General features: G+C 37.1%; 1 protein-coding gene across 1 annotated transcript in view; it reads left to right on the top strand.

The window, feature by feature from the left end:
• MALRD1 (MAM and LDL receptor class A domain containing 1) overlaps nt 1-13,813 on the top strand; it is a gene marked incomplete at its 5' end in the record, with an annotated part of 544,166 nt that overhangs the window by 77,947 nt on the left and 452,406 nt on the right. The window contains one exon of the mRNA XM_081144915.1: nt 12,179-12,276. Within this exon, the coding sequence (XP_081001041.1) occupies nt 12,179-12,276 (98 nt within the window). The remainder of the gene's footprint in view (nt 1-12,178; nt 12,277-13,813) is intronic.

The raw sequence follows: 13,813 nt of genomic DNA, 5'->3' as shown, positions 1-13,813 counted from the left end.
TGTAGTGGCCTTACCTGACATCTACCATAGCAGGGCAGTGGACACACTAGCTGCCTGGGGTTATGTCAGGATGTTGATGCTGCACACTTTTGCTTATAACTCTGTGCTTCAGGATTTTTAGCTGGAAAGAACGGAAAATAAAAGTATCTTCCATGTAAAATTATTACAGGAATTAAATGAAATAATACCAGTTAAGGTTTTTTATCTGGTAAGAGCTCAATAAACAATAGATATCTGTTGTCCATTCTAACAGAAATACTGGAAATACCACCAGGACTATGACAACTAGAAAACACATTTATAAGTCACCTTCAGAGTCTTGCCATCTTATAATTACCTCAATTATGATTTATGCTAAAAAAGATTATAGAAGTAAGCATTTTCAGAGGGCAGATGGTGGCACTCTGACAAGAAGCAGAACACCCTTGCTCCCAGCCATGGACTTGATTTACAGTTAAAATACTGCATAGTCAGCTTGGGAAAAACAAGAGAAATATACCTGAGTGGACATATTTCGAGTAAGGAGCACTGAAGAAACATCATAGAGACTGGTAAGGGGGGGTTAGAAAGGGCGAGTACTCCCTGAAGCCATTGCTGGCCTGTGAGGCCCAAGAGTGAGAAGCTGCAAAGCTCTCTTCCCTTGGGATTGTGGACTGGCACCCAAAAGCTGGGATCTCAAACCCAGAGAGGAGGAGAGGAGGAGAGGAGCAGGAGAGACCGTGCAAGGCAGGCAGAAGGAGCCAGGGCAACAGTGTGCCTGCGAGGAGGGGACCATGCCTTCCCAGTGAAACAATGCACCTAATGGAGGCAGCTGGGACAAGAGACTTTCATCCTGGGTGTTGACCCCAGGAAAGGTTGTACTTCAGTGTGTGGCTTCTGAATAGAAAGGGGCCAGAGGACTGCACTCAGCAGCGACTTACAGGGACCCTCTGCTTTCCTGTAAGGCATTGTGTAGAACTCCAGAAAGCATTTGAATTGTGTGGCATGGGGAAGGGGAAGAGAGCCCTCCTACCACTAGAGAGTGACTGGAGCCACCAGTGGGGCAGATTGGGACTCCAGCCGCCAGAGCTGCCAGTGGGGTGAATTGGAGGTTTTTGACTTGCTCTGAAGGCAGCCAGGATAGCATACAAGGAGCTATCCCAGCCTTACTGAGATCAGCTGTGCAGGAGACCTGTGCGGGGCTGACTTTGTGACCCTCCTGCTTGGTTCTGAGGCGCGGGAGCACTGGGACCTCTCAGGGTGGGTTGTCTGCCTGTTAGTTGCTTTATGCGTTTTTGATAGCTGAACAGGCATCTACCTTCCTAGCTTGCATTGGGGAGACAGACAAGTGAAAGCCAGGATTTGTGTCTGCATAGTGGAGGGTTTGAACTGAGCACCTGGTGAGATCAGCCAATCGACTTGGGAAAGGAGGGGAAGAGCATGCCTACCTCTCTCTCAAGCTAAGAACGCCACCCCCTACAGGAAAGGGGCTGGTTCAGCTCACTGAAGCCCCAGGTACCTCCCATAGGGCACGGTCCTGAGGGGTAAGATAGAACAGCTCACAGGATGACATTAAAAGAATAAGACTCTCAGGGACTATTGTTTGGGAACTGGAGGAAAAGCTTAAAGCCCCTTCTGGGGGCTGGGCAGGCAAAATGCTCACAGGACTCTTTTCTTAATCGAACCCACTGAGCCCAGGCCTATGAAACGGCCCATACAGAAAAGGCAACAGACTGAAATCAGTCTGAACCTGCAGCAGGCCAGTGTATGGGGAATGAGAATCGGAGGACAGGATAGGGACTGAAGAGCTGGCTGTGAAGCAGAGACTAACTTCTGCACAGTGAGTGCCTGACAGGGAAACCTCTAAGTAAGGGGAGCAATATCCTGAGCTACACTAGTTGGACCCTAAAGACTCTTCGGAAGACTCTGGAATAAGACCAGGCAACCACAAGGGGGAGGCAAAATAGCTGACAGGTGGAGGTGGTCCACAGAGAGTCTCAGACCAGCCAACTAAGTAAGGACACCAGAGCCAAACCTAGACAGCTCCTGACATTGGCTGGCACACAAGTACCTCCCAGGAGACCCAAAATCAGCATACAAAACAGTGAGCCTCAGACAACATAAACTGCCCAGAGAAACTCACCTAGTTAACTTTTTTATTTTTAGAAAAAAGAGGAAAAAGAAAAAAAATTAAAAAAAAATTTTTGTTTTTAATTTTTTAAGTTATTTTTTAGGATTTGTTTTGTCTTTTTAAAAAAATATATCTTTATTGATTTCATAGAGAGGAGGAAAGGAGAGGGAGAGAGAGAGATAGAAACATCAATGATGAGAGAGTCATTGATCGGCTGCCTCCTGCACGTCCCTGACTGGGGATCGAGCCCGCAACCCAGGCATGTGCCCTGACCGGGAATCGAACCCCAATCACCTGGATCCTGGGTTGACATTCAACCGCTGAGCCACACCTGGCCGGGCGGATTTGTTTTGTCTTGCTTTGCTTGTGTTTTTGTTTTGTTTTGTCTTTTCTGCTATTATCAAAATTTTCTTTATATTCTCTTCTTTATTGCTGGGATATTATCATTATAACAAATCAGTTTATTGCTTTCCTCTATTGTTTTCTCTATATCTCTTATTGGCTTCCTTCCCTGCCCTTGCTTTAACTCTCACTCTCTTTTTGTTCCATTGGCATAACTTTCTTTTTGTTTCTTTTCTTTTTCTCCCGTTTTATTCTCTGTAATCCTGTCTTTTTTTCTTTGTGTTTGTCTTTTTATTTTATTTTTATTTTTCCATCATTTTCCCATTCCTACTCTCTACCCTTATTTTTTTTTCTCGCCCTTTATTCTTTTCAAATTCTTTGCCCTTTTATCTCCCAATAGCCTCTCTATTTTTTACTTTTCATTTTATTATTATTATTATTACTATTAGTAATAATATCCTTTTCTCTCTTTCTTTTTTTGCTTTAGCATTTGTGTTCTTACTTCACTCTCCCACTTCTACTTTCTCTTGGGTTATTTTCATTGTGATTGTTGCGATATTTTGTAAGTTCCTCTTTGTTCCCTGGCAGTGTGGTTGTGTTTTGTTTTTCCCTGTCAGCACCTGTACAGCAGCTCACACAGTGTGGCTGTGGCTGAGCCTCACAATTAGCCAACCTGAATGGAGAGTCCTCCCATGAAAGGGTCAACAATAACCTAGACCCAATCACAACAAGAGAGCCCAAAGGACCCACAAAAGGAACAAACGTAGAGCAAATAGCTCAGAAGTATAAGGAAAACACACCTCTCGGTCTCACTGGACATACACCAAAATCCCACCTCACAAGACTAGGAGACAGCAAATATATATAATATACAGATACAAACACTAAGAGTCACTAAAATGAGACCAAGAAACAACCTTCAAACTAAAGAAAATGAAAAATCACCAGAAAAAGACCTTGATGAGATGGAGTTAAGAAAGTTATCAGAAATAGAGTTCAGAGTAATGGTTATAAAGATGCTCAAGGACATTAATGAGAACCATAGACACTTAATGGAAAGGTCCAGGAACTTAGTGAAAGCATGAAAAAAGATCTAGATATGATATGATATATAAGAACTAGGCAGAAATGAAGAATACTATATCTGATATCAAGAATACACAGGAAGGAATTAAAAGCAGGCTCAATGAAGCAGAAGATAGAATAAGTGAATTAGAAGATAAGGTAGAAAAAAACAATCAGAGCAGCAAAAAACAAACCAAAAAACACAGACTTAAAAAGCATGAGGAGAGTCTAAGGGAGCTTTGGGACAACATGAAGCAAAACAACATTCGCACAAGAAACAAGAAAAAGCTCTATTAAACCATCTAACACAACAACTAAAAGAATTAGAAAGAGAAGAGCAAAAAAAGCCCTGAAAAAGTAGAAAGAAGGAAATAATAAAGATCAGAGCAGAAATTAATGACATAGAAACTAATAAAACAAAACAAAATATCAATGAAACCAAGAGCTGATTCTTTGAAAAGATAAATAAGATTGATGAACCTTTAGCCAGACTTGCCAAGAAATGAATAGAGAGGGCCCAAATAAAATCAGAAATGAAAGAGACAATATAACAACTGACACCACAGAAATACAAAGGATCACAAGAAAATACTATGAGCAACTATATGCCAACAAACTGGACAATATGGGTTAAATGGACAAATTCCTAGAAACATACAGTTGTCTGAAGCTGAATCAGGAAGAATCAGAAAACCTGAATAGGCCAATAACAACTAATGAAATTGAAGCAGTAATAAAAATACACCCAGAAAACAAAAGTCCTGGACCAGATGTATTTACATGTGAGTTTTACCAAACATTCAAAAAAGCATTAACACCTATTTTCCTCAAATTATTCCAGAAAATTCAAGAGGAGGGAAAACTCCCAAGCTATTTTTATGAGGCCAGCATCATCCTAATCCCCAAACCAGATAAAGACACTACAAAGAAAATTACAGGCCAATATCCCTGATGAACATAGATGTTAAAATTCTCAACAAAATACTAGCAAACCGGATCTAGCAGTACATTAAAAGAATCATACACCATGACTAAGTGAGATATATTCCAGGGATGCAAGGCTGGTACAATATTCGCAAATCAATAAATGTGATACATCACATAAACAAAATGAAGGACAAAAATCAGATGATCATATCAATAGATGCAGAAAAAGCATTGGACAAAATCCAGCACCCATTTCTGATAAAAACTCTCAGCAAAGTGGGAATAGAGGGACCATACTTCAACATAATAAAGGCCATATATGACAGACCTACAGCCAACATCATACTCAATGGGCAAAAACTAAAACCATTTTCCTTAAAAACAGGAACAAATCAGGGTTGTCTGCTTTTACCACTCTTATTCAACATAGTACTGGAAATCCTTGCCATAGCCATCTGACAGGAAGAAAATAATAAACGGTATCCAAATTGGAAAGGAAGTAAAACTCATTTGCAGATGACATGATACTGTACATAGAAAGCCCTAAAGGCTCCACCAAAGTACTACTAGATTTGATAAATGAATTAGGCAAGATAGTTGGATACAAAATTAACATCCGGAAATCAACAGCATGTTTATACACCAACAATGAATTCTCAGAAAGAGAAACTAAAAAAAAAAAAAATACCATTTACCATCATAACTGCAAAAATAAAATACCTAGGAATAAACTTAACCAAGGATGTTAAATATCTGCACTCAGAAAACTACAAGATACTGAAAAAAAAAAAAAAATAGAGGTAGACATAAACAAGTGGAAGAATATACCATGTTCATGTATTGGAAAATGTCCATACTACCCAAAGAGGTCTATAGATTCAATGGAATTCCTATTAAAATACTAACAGCATATGTCACAGAGCTAGAACAAATATTTCAAAGATTTATATGGAACCAAAAAAGACCACAAGTAGCTGCAGCAATCTTGAGGAAGAAAAGCAAAGCTGAAGGGATCACTTTATCGGATATCAAACTATACTACAAAGCCACTGTAATCAAAACAACCTGGTATTGGTACAATAACTGTCATATGGATCAACAGAACAGAACAGAGACCCCAGAAATACACCCACGCCATTATGGTCAGTTAAATATTTGACAAAGGAGGCAAGAGCATACAATGGAGTAAAGACAGTCTCTTCAATAAATGGTGTTGGGAGAATTAGACAGGTACATGCAAAAAAATGAAACTAGATCACCAACTTACTCCATACACAGAATGAATTCAAAATGGATAAAAGACTTAAATGTAAATCACAAAACCATAAAAATCCTGGAAGAAAACAGACAGTAAAGTCACAGACATTTCACATAGTGGAATTTCCACTGATACATCTCCTAGGGCAAGAGAAACAGAAGAAAAAATAAACAAATGGGATTACATCAAACTAAAAAGCTTCCGCACAGCAAAATAAATCAGCCTCAAAATACAAAGAAACCCCACTGATTTGGAGAACATATTTGCCAAGGATGCACCTGATAAGGGGCTAATTTACAATGTACACAAAGAACTCATACAACTCAACAAGAGAAAGACAAACAATCCAATTAAAAAAATGAGCAAAGGACCTGAATAGAGACTTCTCCAAAGTGAACATACAGATGGCCAAGAGACACATGAAAAGCTGCTCAACATCACTAATCATCAGAGAGATGCAAATTAAAACCACAATGAGGTATCACTTCACACCTGCCAGCATGGCTACCATCAAGAAATCAACAAACAACCCATGCTGGTGAGGGTGCGGAGAAAGGGGAACCCTAGTCCATTGCTGGTGGGAATGCAGACTGGTGCAGCCACTATGGAAAACAGTATGGAGGTTCCTTAAAAAATTAAAAATGGAACTGCTTTCTGACCCTCTGATCCCACTTCTAGGAATATATCCTATGAATCCTGAAACACTAATCAAAAAGAATATATGCACCCCTATGTTCATAGCAGCACAATTTACAATAGCTAAGATCTGGAAACAGCCTAAGTGCCCATCAGGAGATGAGTGGATAAAAAAGCTGTGGGACATTTATACCATGGAATCCTATGCAGCTATAAAGAAGAAGGTCATACCCTTTGGGACAGTATGGGTGGACCTGTAGAATATTATGCTATGTAAAATAAGTCAGGAAGAGAAAGACAAATATCACATGATCTCACTTATATGTGGAATCTAAAGACCATAATAAAGTGATGAACAAAATAGATTCACTGACATAGAAGCCTGGGGCAGACTGATGAATCTCAGAGGGAAGGGGAGGGTGGATGGGTGGGTGGGGAGAGATTAACCAAAGAATTTATATGTGTATATGTGTAAGCCATGGAAAAAGACAATAGTGTGGTGGAAGCCTGGGGTGGGGTGTGGGTGAAGGGCTGGAGGGGTCAATGGGGAAAAAGGGACATCTGTAATATTTTGAACAATAAAAGAAAAATAAAACAATATAAAAGGGCCCCTTTGTTAAATATTGAAAAACCCACTTTTGTTTTCCTATGATATAAACCATGTTGAAAAATAACAATAAACTGATAAAACTGGAGGCAGCTGTTCTAATTCAACCTGTGAGGGACAAATAAATTGTAGCCTTTCTCTTTTTAGTAAGGACAAATCAAAGAAATATCTCAGTCATTGAGTCAACACTTCTTCCCCTAAGATTGTGATTATCCAACCTTAAGATAATCACTAGTAGTCTTAAATGACCAGGAGGAGGGAAACAAACCAGTACTCAGAGGAGAAAGGAGAATGAAATGGAAGTTTCCTGGGAAATGCAGCAGAGTCAGTCTTACAGTTTCCATAGCTAAGACCACAGACTTCCAGTTCATTCTGTTCTTAGAGCTTTGTGTTTATGGATTAGAGCTTTTAAAAAACTGTTTAATATCCAGTAGTTCCCTCATACGCACACACTCCCATATGTCGTTTTACATAAAAGATGACTGGGTTGACATGATGCAGCTAATCTTTTTTCAGTAAAGCCTTGATTTCCCTACCCTCCTTTTTGGGTTGGCTTCTACTTTCTCATTCCTAGCTATTCTGTTAAACATCCAAACAGCCTGCATACATAGTAGATATGTATAAGTCCTTTTATGATTATTTTACCAAAAATGAGATCATATTGCAACTATTGTCCTTGTCTTATTTTCTTCACTATAGATAGCTCTAAGTCATCATCTCATGTTAAAGTATAATCTAAATGCAGTAAAATCTAACCTTTGCAGTGTACAGGTCACTGAGTCTGAATAAACATATACAATTGTGTAACCATCAGAAGACATAAAATAGCTCCACTACCCTTTCCAAAATTCTGCTATGCCACTTTGTAGTCAACCCCTCACTCACCTCCAGCCACTGGCGTCTGCTGGTGTGATTGCTGTGCCTATAATTTTGCCTTAGTCAGAATGTAAATGGAATCATACAGCATGTAGCTTTTTAAGTCTGGCTTCTTTCAATCCAAGAATACTGGATTTGAGATGCATCCATGTTGTTGATTGCAGTAGGTAGTTCCTTTCTTTTTCACTGCTGAGCAGTCTTTCATTGTATGGATCAACCACCACTTGTTTTGATACCAGTTAAAGGACGTTTGGGCTGTTTCTAAACGTTTGGTGATTATGAATATATTATAAAATTTCATATAGTTTTTTGCCTGAAGATAAGTTTTCATTTGATTTGAGCGCTCTGTCCAATGCCTATGTATAATTAATTTTTTTCTCTCTGGTTGGTGAGAAAAGCCTACTATTCCTGGCTGTTTGTGGGTGTCGGGATGGGCTACAGCTGCCCCTTGTAATGTTTCTCCCCAGCCCCCCGCAGTTTCCTCGCATTCTCGCACTGGTCAGTGCTCACCTGGGACCTGACAGGGCGTAGTGGGGACCTTCCTGCAGATCTATGGAGCTGTCTGTCTTTGTAACCCTCTCCTTCCTGGCTCTCTGCCTTATGAACTCCAATCACTTGGGTGTCCCCAAGTTACCAACACCATCTTTTCAACTTGATGAGACCACCATACCTCTCCCAGTTTCCTGCTTTCTACATGGCAGCTGGGAACTGTCTAGGTGGTAATCTGGGGTAATTGTATGACTTAGCTCATTTGTTACTCTGCTCTCAGAGATCATTATCTAGTGATCCTGCATTCCCATTGTCCTACATTTGAAAGCCATTGTTTAATATATATTTTTTTGATTTTTCCCCCTGCTGGTTTTGGACAGAAGACTAAACCTGGAAGCAGAAGAAGCCTAATTCATTTTGTTTGTTTTTTCATTTCTTTGAACTGGGTATGCCATTCCCCCTATTGATTGACGGTATCATAACAATGCTTTTAAAATTCATTCTTCTACATGTTTTCTTACACAGAGTGATTTTAGTACTATGTGATAGTTAACTGGGATTGAGACTTGCATATTTTCACAAAAAGATATGTACTTATATTTTAATAAATATTAATAGATTACTTCCCCTACAAATTTTAATACTTAAATTTTCACTAGCAAAATAGGAGTGAATATTTCTGTTTGCCTACCATACATAGACATTTTTATTCTCTAAAAATTTTTCAGCTTATGAATGTAAAGTGATTTCTTATACGTGTAAAATGTTTTTGGTTTTTTTTTATCTGAAACCTTTATTTGTATTTCTTAGAAAAAGGATCTTTTCAAATATGTCCAAATTCTCTATTTATATCTTCTTTAGTTTCTCTAAATAATATTGAATAGCTTTCAATGCATAAGTTTTAAAAGCCTTTTGCTAATGTTTTCCTAGGTTTTTGATATTTTTATTTCACCATTGCTGGTATTATAGAAATGCAGTTTTAAATATTGACCTTATATCCAATGACCTTGCTAGTTTTATTTATTATAGCTAATAGTATATGTTTTTTATTTTTTTGGTTCACAATTATTTTGTCTGTAGATAATGACAATTTTATTTTGTGTGTGTGTGTGTTTGTGTGTGTGTGTATTTCATTGAACTGGCTAGGACTTCTTGAAAAATGTTGAAGCCCCTACGTCTGGGTTCAGAGTTCATGTTCTCTTTACCCTTTAGCTTCACATGTAAATTATAATACTATATTATTCATTTAAATATATTTGATTAAAATTCTTTTAAGATTGCATTTAGCTTCCAAATAAATTTTCACTAACAATATTTTTATATTACTATCTCTCCATCTAAAAATGTATTCTCTCTATTTATTGGAGGATTTATAGTCTTCTTCAAGGCCTTATGATGTTCTTGTAAGTTCTGTCCCTTATTAAATTTATTTCTATGTATTTTGTATTAATGTTATCATGAAGAGAATATTTCTCATCATTTCTATATCTATACCTTATTGCTATAGTTAATAAAAATAACTTAAAAATATTTGCTTTCATTTACCTTACCAAATTCTGTTATTAATACTTGTCATTATTCAAAAAATAGAATTCCTGGGAACTTCTACTTTTATAATTATATTATTGTCAAAACATGAGAACTCTATTTTTTTAAATTATGTTTACTAAATATATTATTTCCTTGACTTCTATGTTCACTAGATCTATAAGATAACATTAGCCTAAGATAATTAATATTACCCAATATTATCTCTAATTAATAACAGAAATCTCTACTTATTTTCTCACTTTAATTAAACTAATCCTGTTGTTTTCCATTTAGTATATAGTTTATTTTGGGTTTGATTATTAGTCTTTATTTAATTATTTAACTTTAATATTTTATTAAGTTTTGTTATTTGGAATGGCTGGTTTATCACAGTGTTTTCAATATTTGTTGATATAAATCTATGATTTCACTTTTTAATTTGTTGACCTATTTGGCTATGTTGACAGAACTGCTAAATTAAACAAAACCTCATTCTTGGAAAGCTCTGATTGATCAGGACATATAATAATAATAACAATAACAATAATAGTAATTATAATTATTATTTTATACTCACCCAAGGATATGTTTATTGATTTTAAAGAGAGAGAAGCATCAATGTGAGAGAGAAACATCGATCAGTTGCCTCCCATATGCACACCGACTGGGGGTTGAACCTGTAACCTAGGTATGTGCCCTGACCAGGAGTTGAACCCACAACTTTTTTGGTGCTTGGGATGATTCTCCAACTAACTGAGCCACCTGGCCAGGGTCATATAAATATTTGATAAAGATTTCAAATGTAATTGATAACATTTTTATTAGACTTTTACATCTCTGATCATGAGTGATATTGCTTGATAGTTTTTTTTTTAATTCTTCTATTTTCTTCCTTTCTTAAAGATGTCTGCATGCACCCTAAAATGAGTCAGTGGCCTCTCCTTATTTTTCTAAGACTGAGATCCCTTAAATAATGTTGAAAATACTTGTTCTTTAAGAATTAAATAAAACTTTGTCTTGGGGTTGTACATTTCTAGTAGATTTTTTTTATTAACTGATTTATTCAAACCCTTTTCATCCTTGGATCTTGGAGTTTTTTGTGTTTTTATGCTCCATTCTTTATTAAGTGTTTGTTTGAAATTGCATATATTGTTTTAAATGTCTAAAGGAGTAAGATCTTTGAATATTTGTTAATTTTTAGTATTTTGATTAGACTTTTGAAAATTTTTAATGGCCTTTTACTTGAACTTGAGGATTTTAAATTTGGAATACTTTTTTAATATTATCTCTTCCCACCCTATTCTTTTATAGGTGAAATGTAGAGAATTTAATGAGCTACAATATGCACCGCTTCCTTTAGTATTGGGTTGGAATTTGGGAAGAGTAGTCTTCACCTTTCCCAGTTAGCTTTGAGATTTAAACACCATAGAAACCAGCTTCTATTTTTCCTCACTCCAAGACGACATTGCTGACCTGCAACCATGGTTATTTTGTTATACATGTGGAGGTATCTATAAACTAATACATTTTAATACTGAAATCCTTTCATTTCTGTGCAGTCAGCATTGATTTGTATCTAGAAAAATCACCTTCTGAATGCGATATTTTCTAGTAAAAATAGTTGGCTTTCCAAGTTACCCTTCATTTTGTGATTATCAAAGGGCAGGATCAGACCTTGACATGGTCGGGGCATAGCCTTCCTTGTAAATTTTCCGTATTCAATGACAGCTCCCCCCGACAGCAGTTCAGAGGTGTGATCTTTTGAGCTGCTAAGAGATGTTATCCCCCGAACACTTGCCATGAGCACATCCACTGTAGTTAAAATCTAAGAGCAGTTATTTTGTTAACGTTCAGATTAGATCTTTAATTAAGCTTTCATCCCCACTAGCACAGACTACAGTGTCAAACACATAAGCCCCAGGAGAAACCAAACTCATCCCACAGGCTCCTTTCCTTCAGTACTTTGTGAAAAAACTTAAAAATAAAGCTCTCATGGAAATTTCTTAAGGGCATATTGAGTATCTAATTGTAAGCTTAGGAGCTTCATTTAATTTGATTTCACACTTTATGACGTGAGTTAAGCCAATAAAATATTTGTTTAGAGGATTAGTTCAAGAGCTTGTTTTTAATCAATTGGATTTTATTTTAGGTGTTTAATGTTATCCATCTGAGAGTGCTTTTGGTTATCTACAGAGCTGAATGGTAAATTGGTAAAAATATAATTTTCTTTATTTAATTGACACTTGAATGTGTGCCAGGATAAGATACGAAGGCAAGGAACAGCTAAATGTACAAGAGTAGAACCTGTATCTATATGACTTTATGTTTGTTTTTGTAGGATCCTTTATTTATTTTCGAGCACATCAATTGCCTGGAGTGGCCAAGCTTGGAAGTCCTGTTCTTACAAAATCACTTACTGCTTCTAACCCATGTCAGGTAATTTACTATTGGAATTTCCATTGACCATTCTATGGTTGTAAACTGTTAGGCTTGGGCTGTTCATGCTAGTAAATGTCTGCTATGTTTTACCACTGTTTTCATGATGAATCGAGAGAGCTAGATGAGTGATTTCGGCATGCAATGTCATGTCCTTCCAAAAGACCACTTGCGACATATAATTCACACCATTCTTTTTTGGGGGTGCTGCTAGGAGGTATTAAGGAATATTTCTATCATTTTATATTCTTTCACATAATTCTTTCAATAAGCTAAAAGCTGTGGATACATGTTGTGAAAACTGCTTTTTATTTTGACCAATAATGTTACTTGAGTAAAATAAATTCAGTTAAGTAAATTCTTGTTGAGAGAAAGATGAAAGGATGAATATGTGCAGAAAATTTTCTGAAATTTTATTTTTCAATGAGTCCTCCTGGTGCCAGATCAACACAGACCAAGGGATTAGGATACTCTCAATTCATTTCAAATGCACAATAAAGAAAAAAGCTGAGATTTGGAGTCAGACTGACCTGGTACAAATCTCAGTTCTGCCACTTTTTTTTTTTTTTTTAATTCTCACATGAGGACATGCTTAGAGAGAGGAAAGGAGAGACAGAGAGAAACAGACAGAGAGATAGAAAGAAAAAGAGAAAGAGAGAAATAGCGATCAGTTGCCTTCCATACATGCCCCGACTGGGGATTGAACCTGCACCCCAGGGATGTGTCCTGACTGGGAATCAAACTGTCTGGCAACCTTTCGGTGCACAGGACCACGCTCAGCCTGCTGAGCCACTCCAGCCAGTCTCTGTTGCTTTTTCTTTTTTTTAAATTTTATTTTTGTTTAAAATATTACAGATGTCCCTTTTTCTCCCCAATGACCCGTTCCACCCCATTCCTTCCCCCTCCCCAGTCCCTCTCCCCACCATTGTCCCTGTCCTTGGGTTGTGCATATATGCATATAAATTCTTTGGTTACTCTCTCCCCCTCCACCCACCTGCCCTCCTCCATCCCTCTGACATTCATCAGTCTCATCTATGCTTCCATGTCATTGAATCTATTCTGTTCATCAGTTTATTAAGTTCTTTAGATTCCACGTATAAGAGAGATCATGTCGCTTTTTGAATCTCAGTTCTCCCACAGGTTCAATGCTTTCTTTGAGACTCAGGGTCTACACTGCAAACATTCGTATTAGCAAACCTTCTCCACACGGTTGTGAAGATTAAAATGTGATTAAGTAAATCACCTGGCAAAGTATTTGGCACAAAATAGGTGTTCGCTAAACATTATTTCTTTTCCTTTCTATAATACTGAAAACTAACTTAGATGTTTCTGTTCAGCTTGTCTTGTTTTAGTTCCTTTTGGGATTTTGGCCATGGCTCTAGAGCCCTTAGGATTTCAGCTCATTTTTTTTTTTTTTAGTTATCAAAAAATAATGAAGAGATCAGTACTACCACACACTAAATTCATCACTTGTAAATACAGGTTACAGCACTTTTCTAATAAATAAATTAATTACATATAATGTAGAGGTATAAAT

The sequence above is a fragment of the Miniopterus schreibersii genome (genome assembly GCF_964146895.1).
Source record: "Miniopterus schreibersii genome assembly, chromosome: 1".
Lineage (NCBI taxonomy): Eukaryota > Metazoa > Chordata > Mammalia > Chiroptera > Miniopteridae > Miniopterus > Miniopterus schreibersii.
This window is presented reverse-complemented; position numbering and strand designations above follow the sequence as displayed.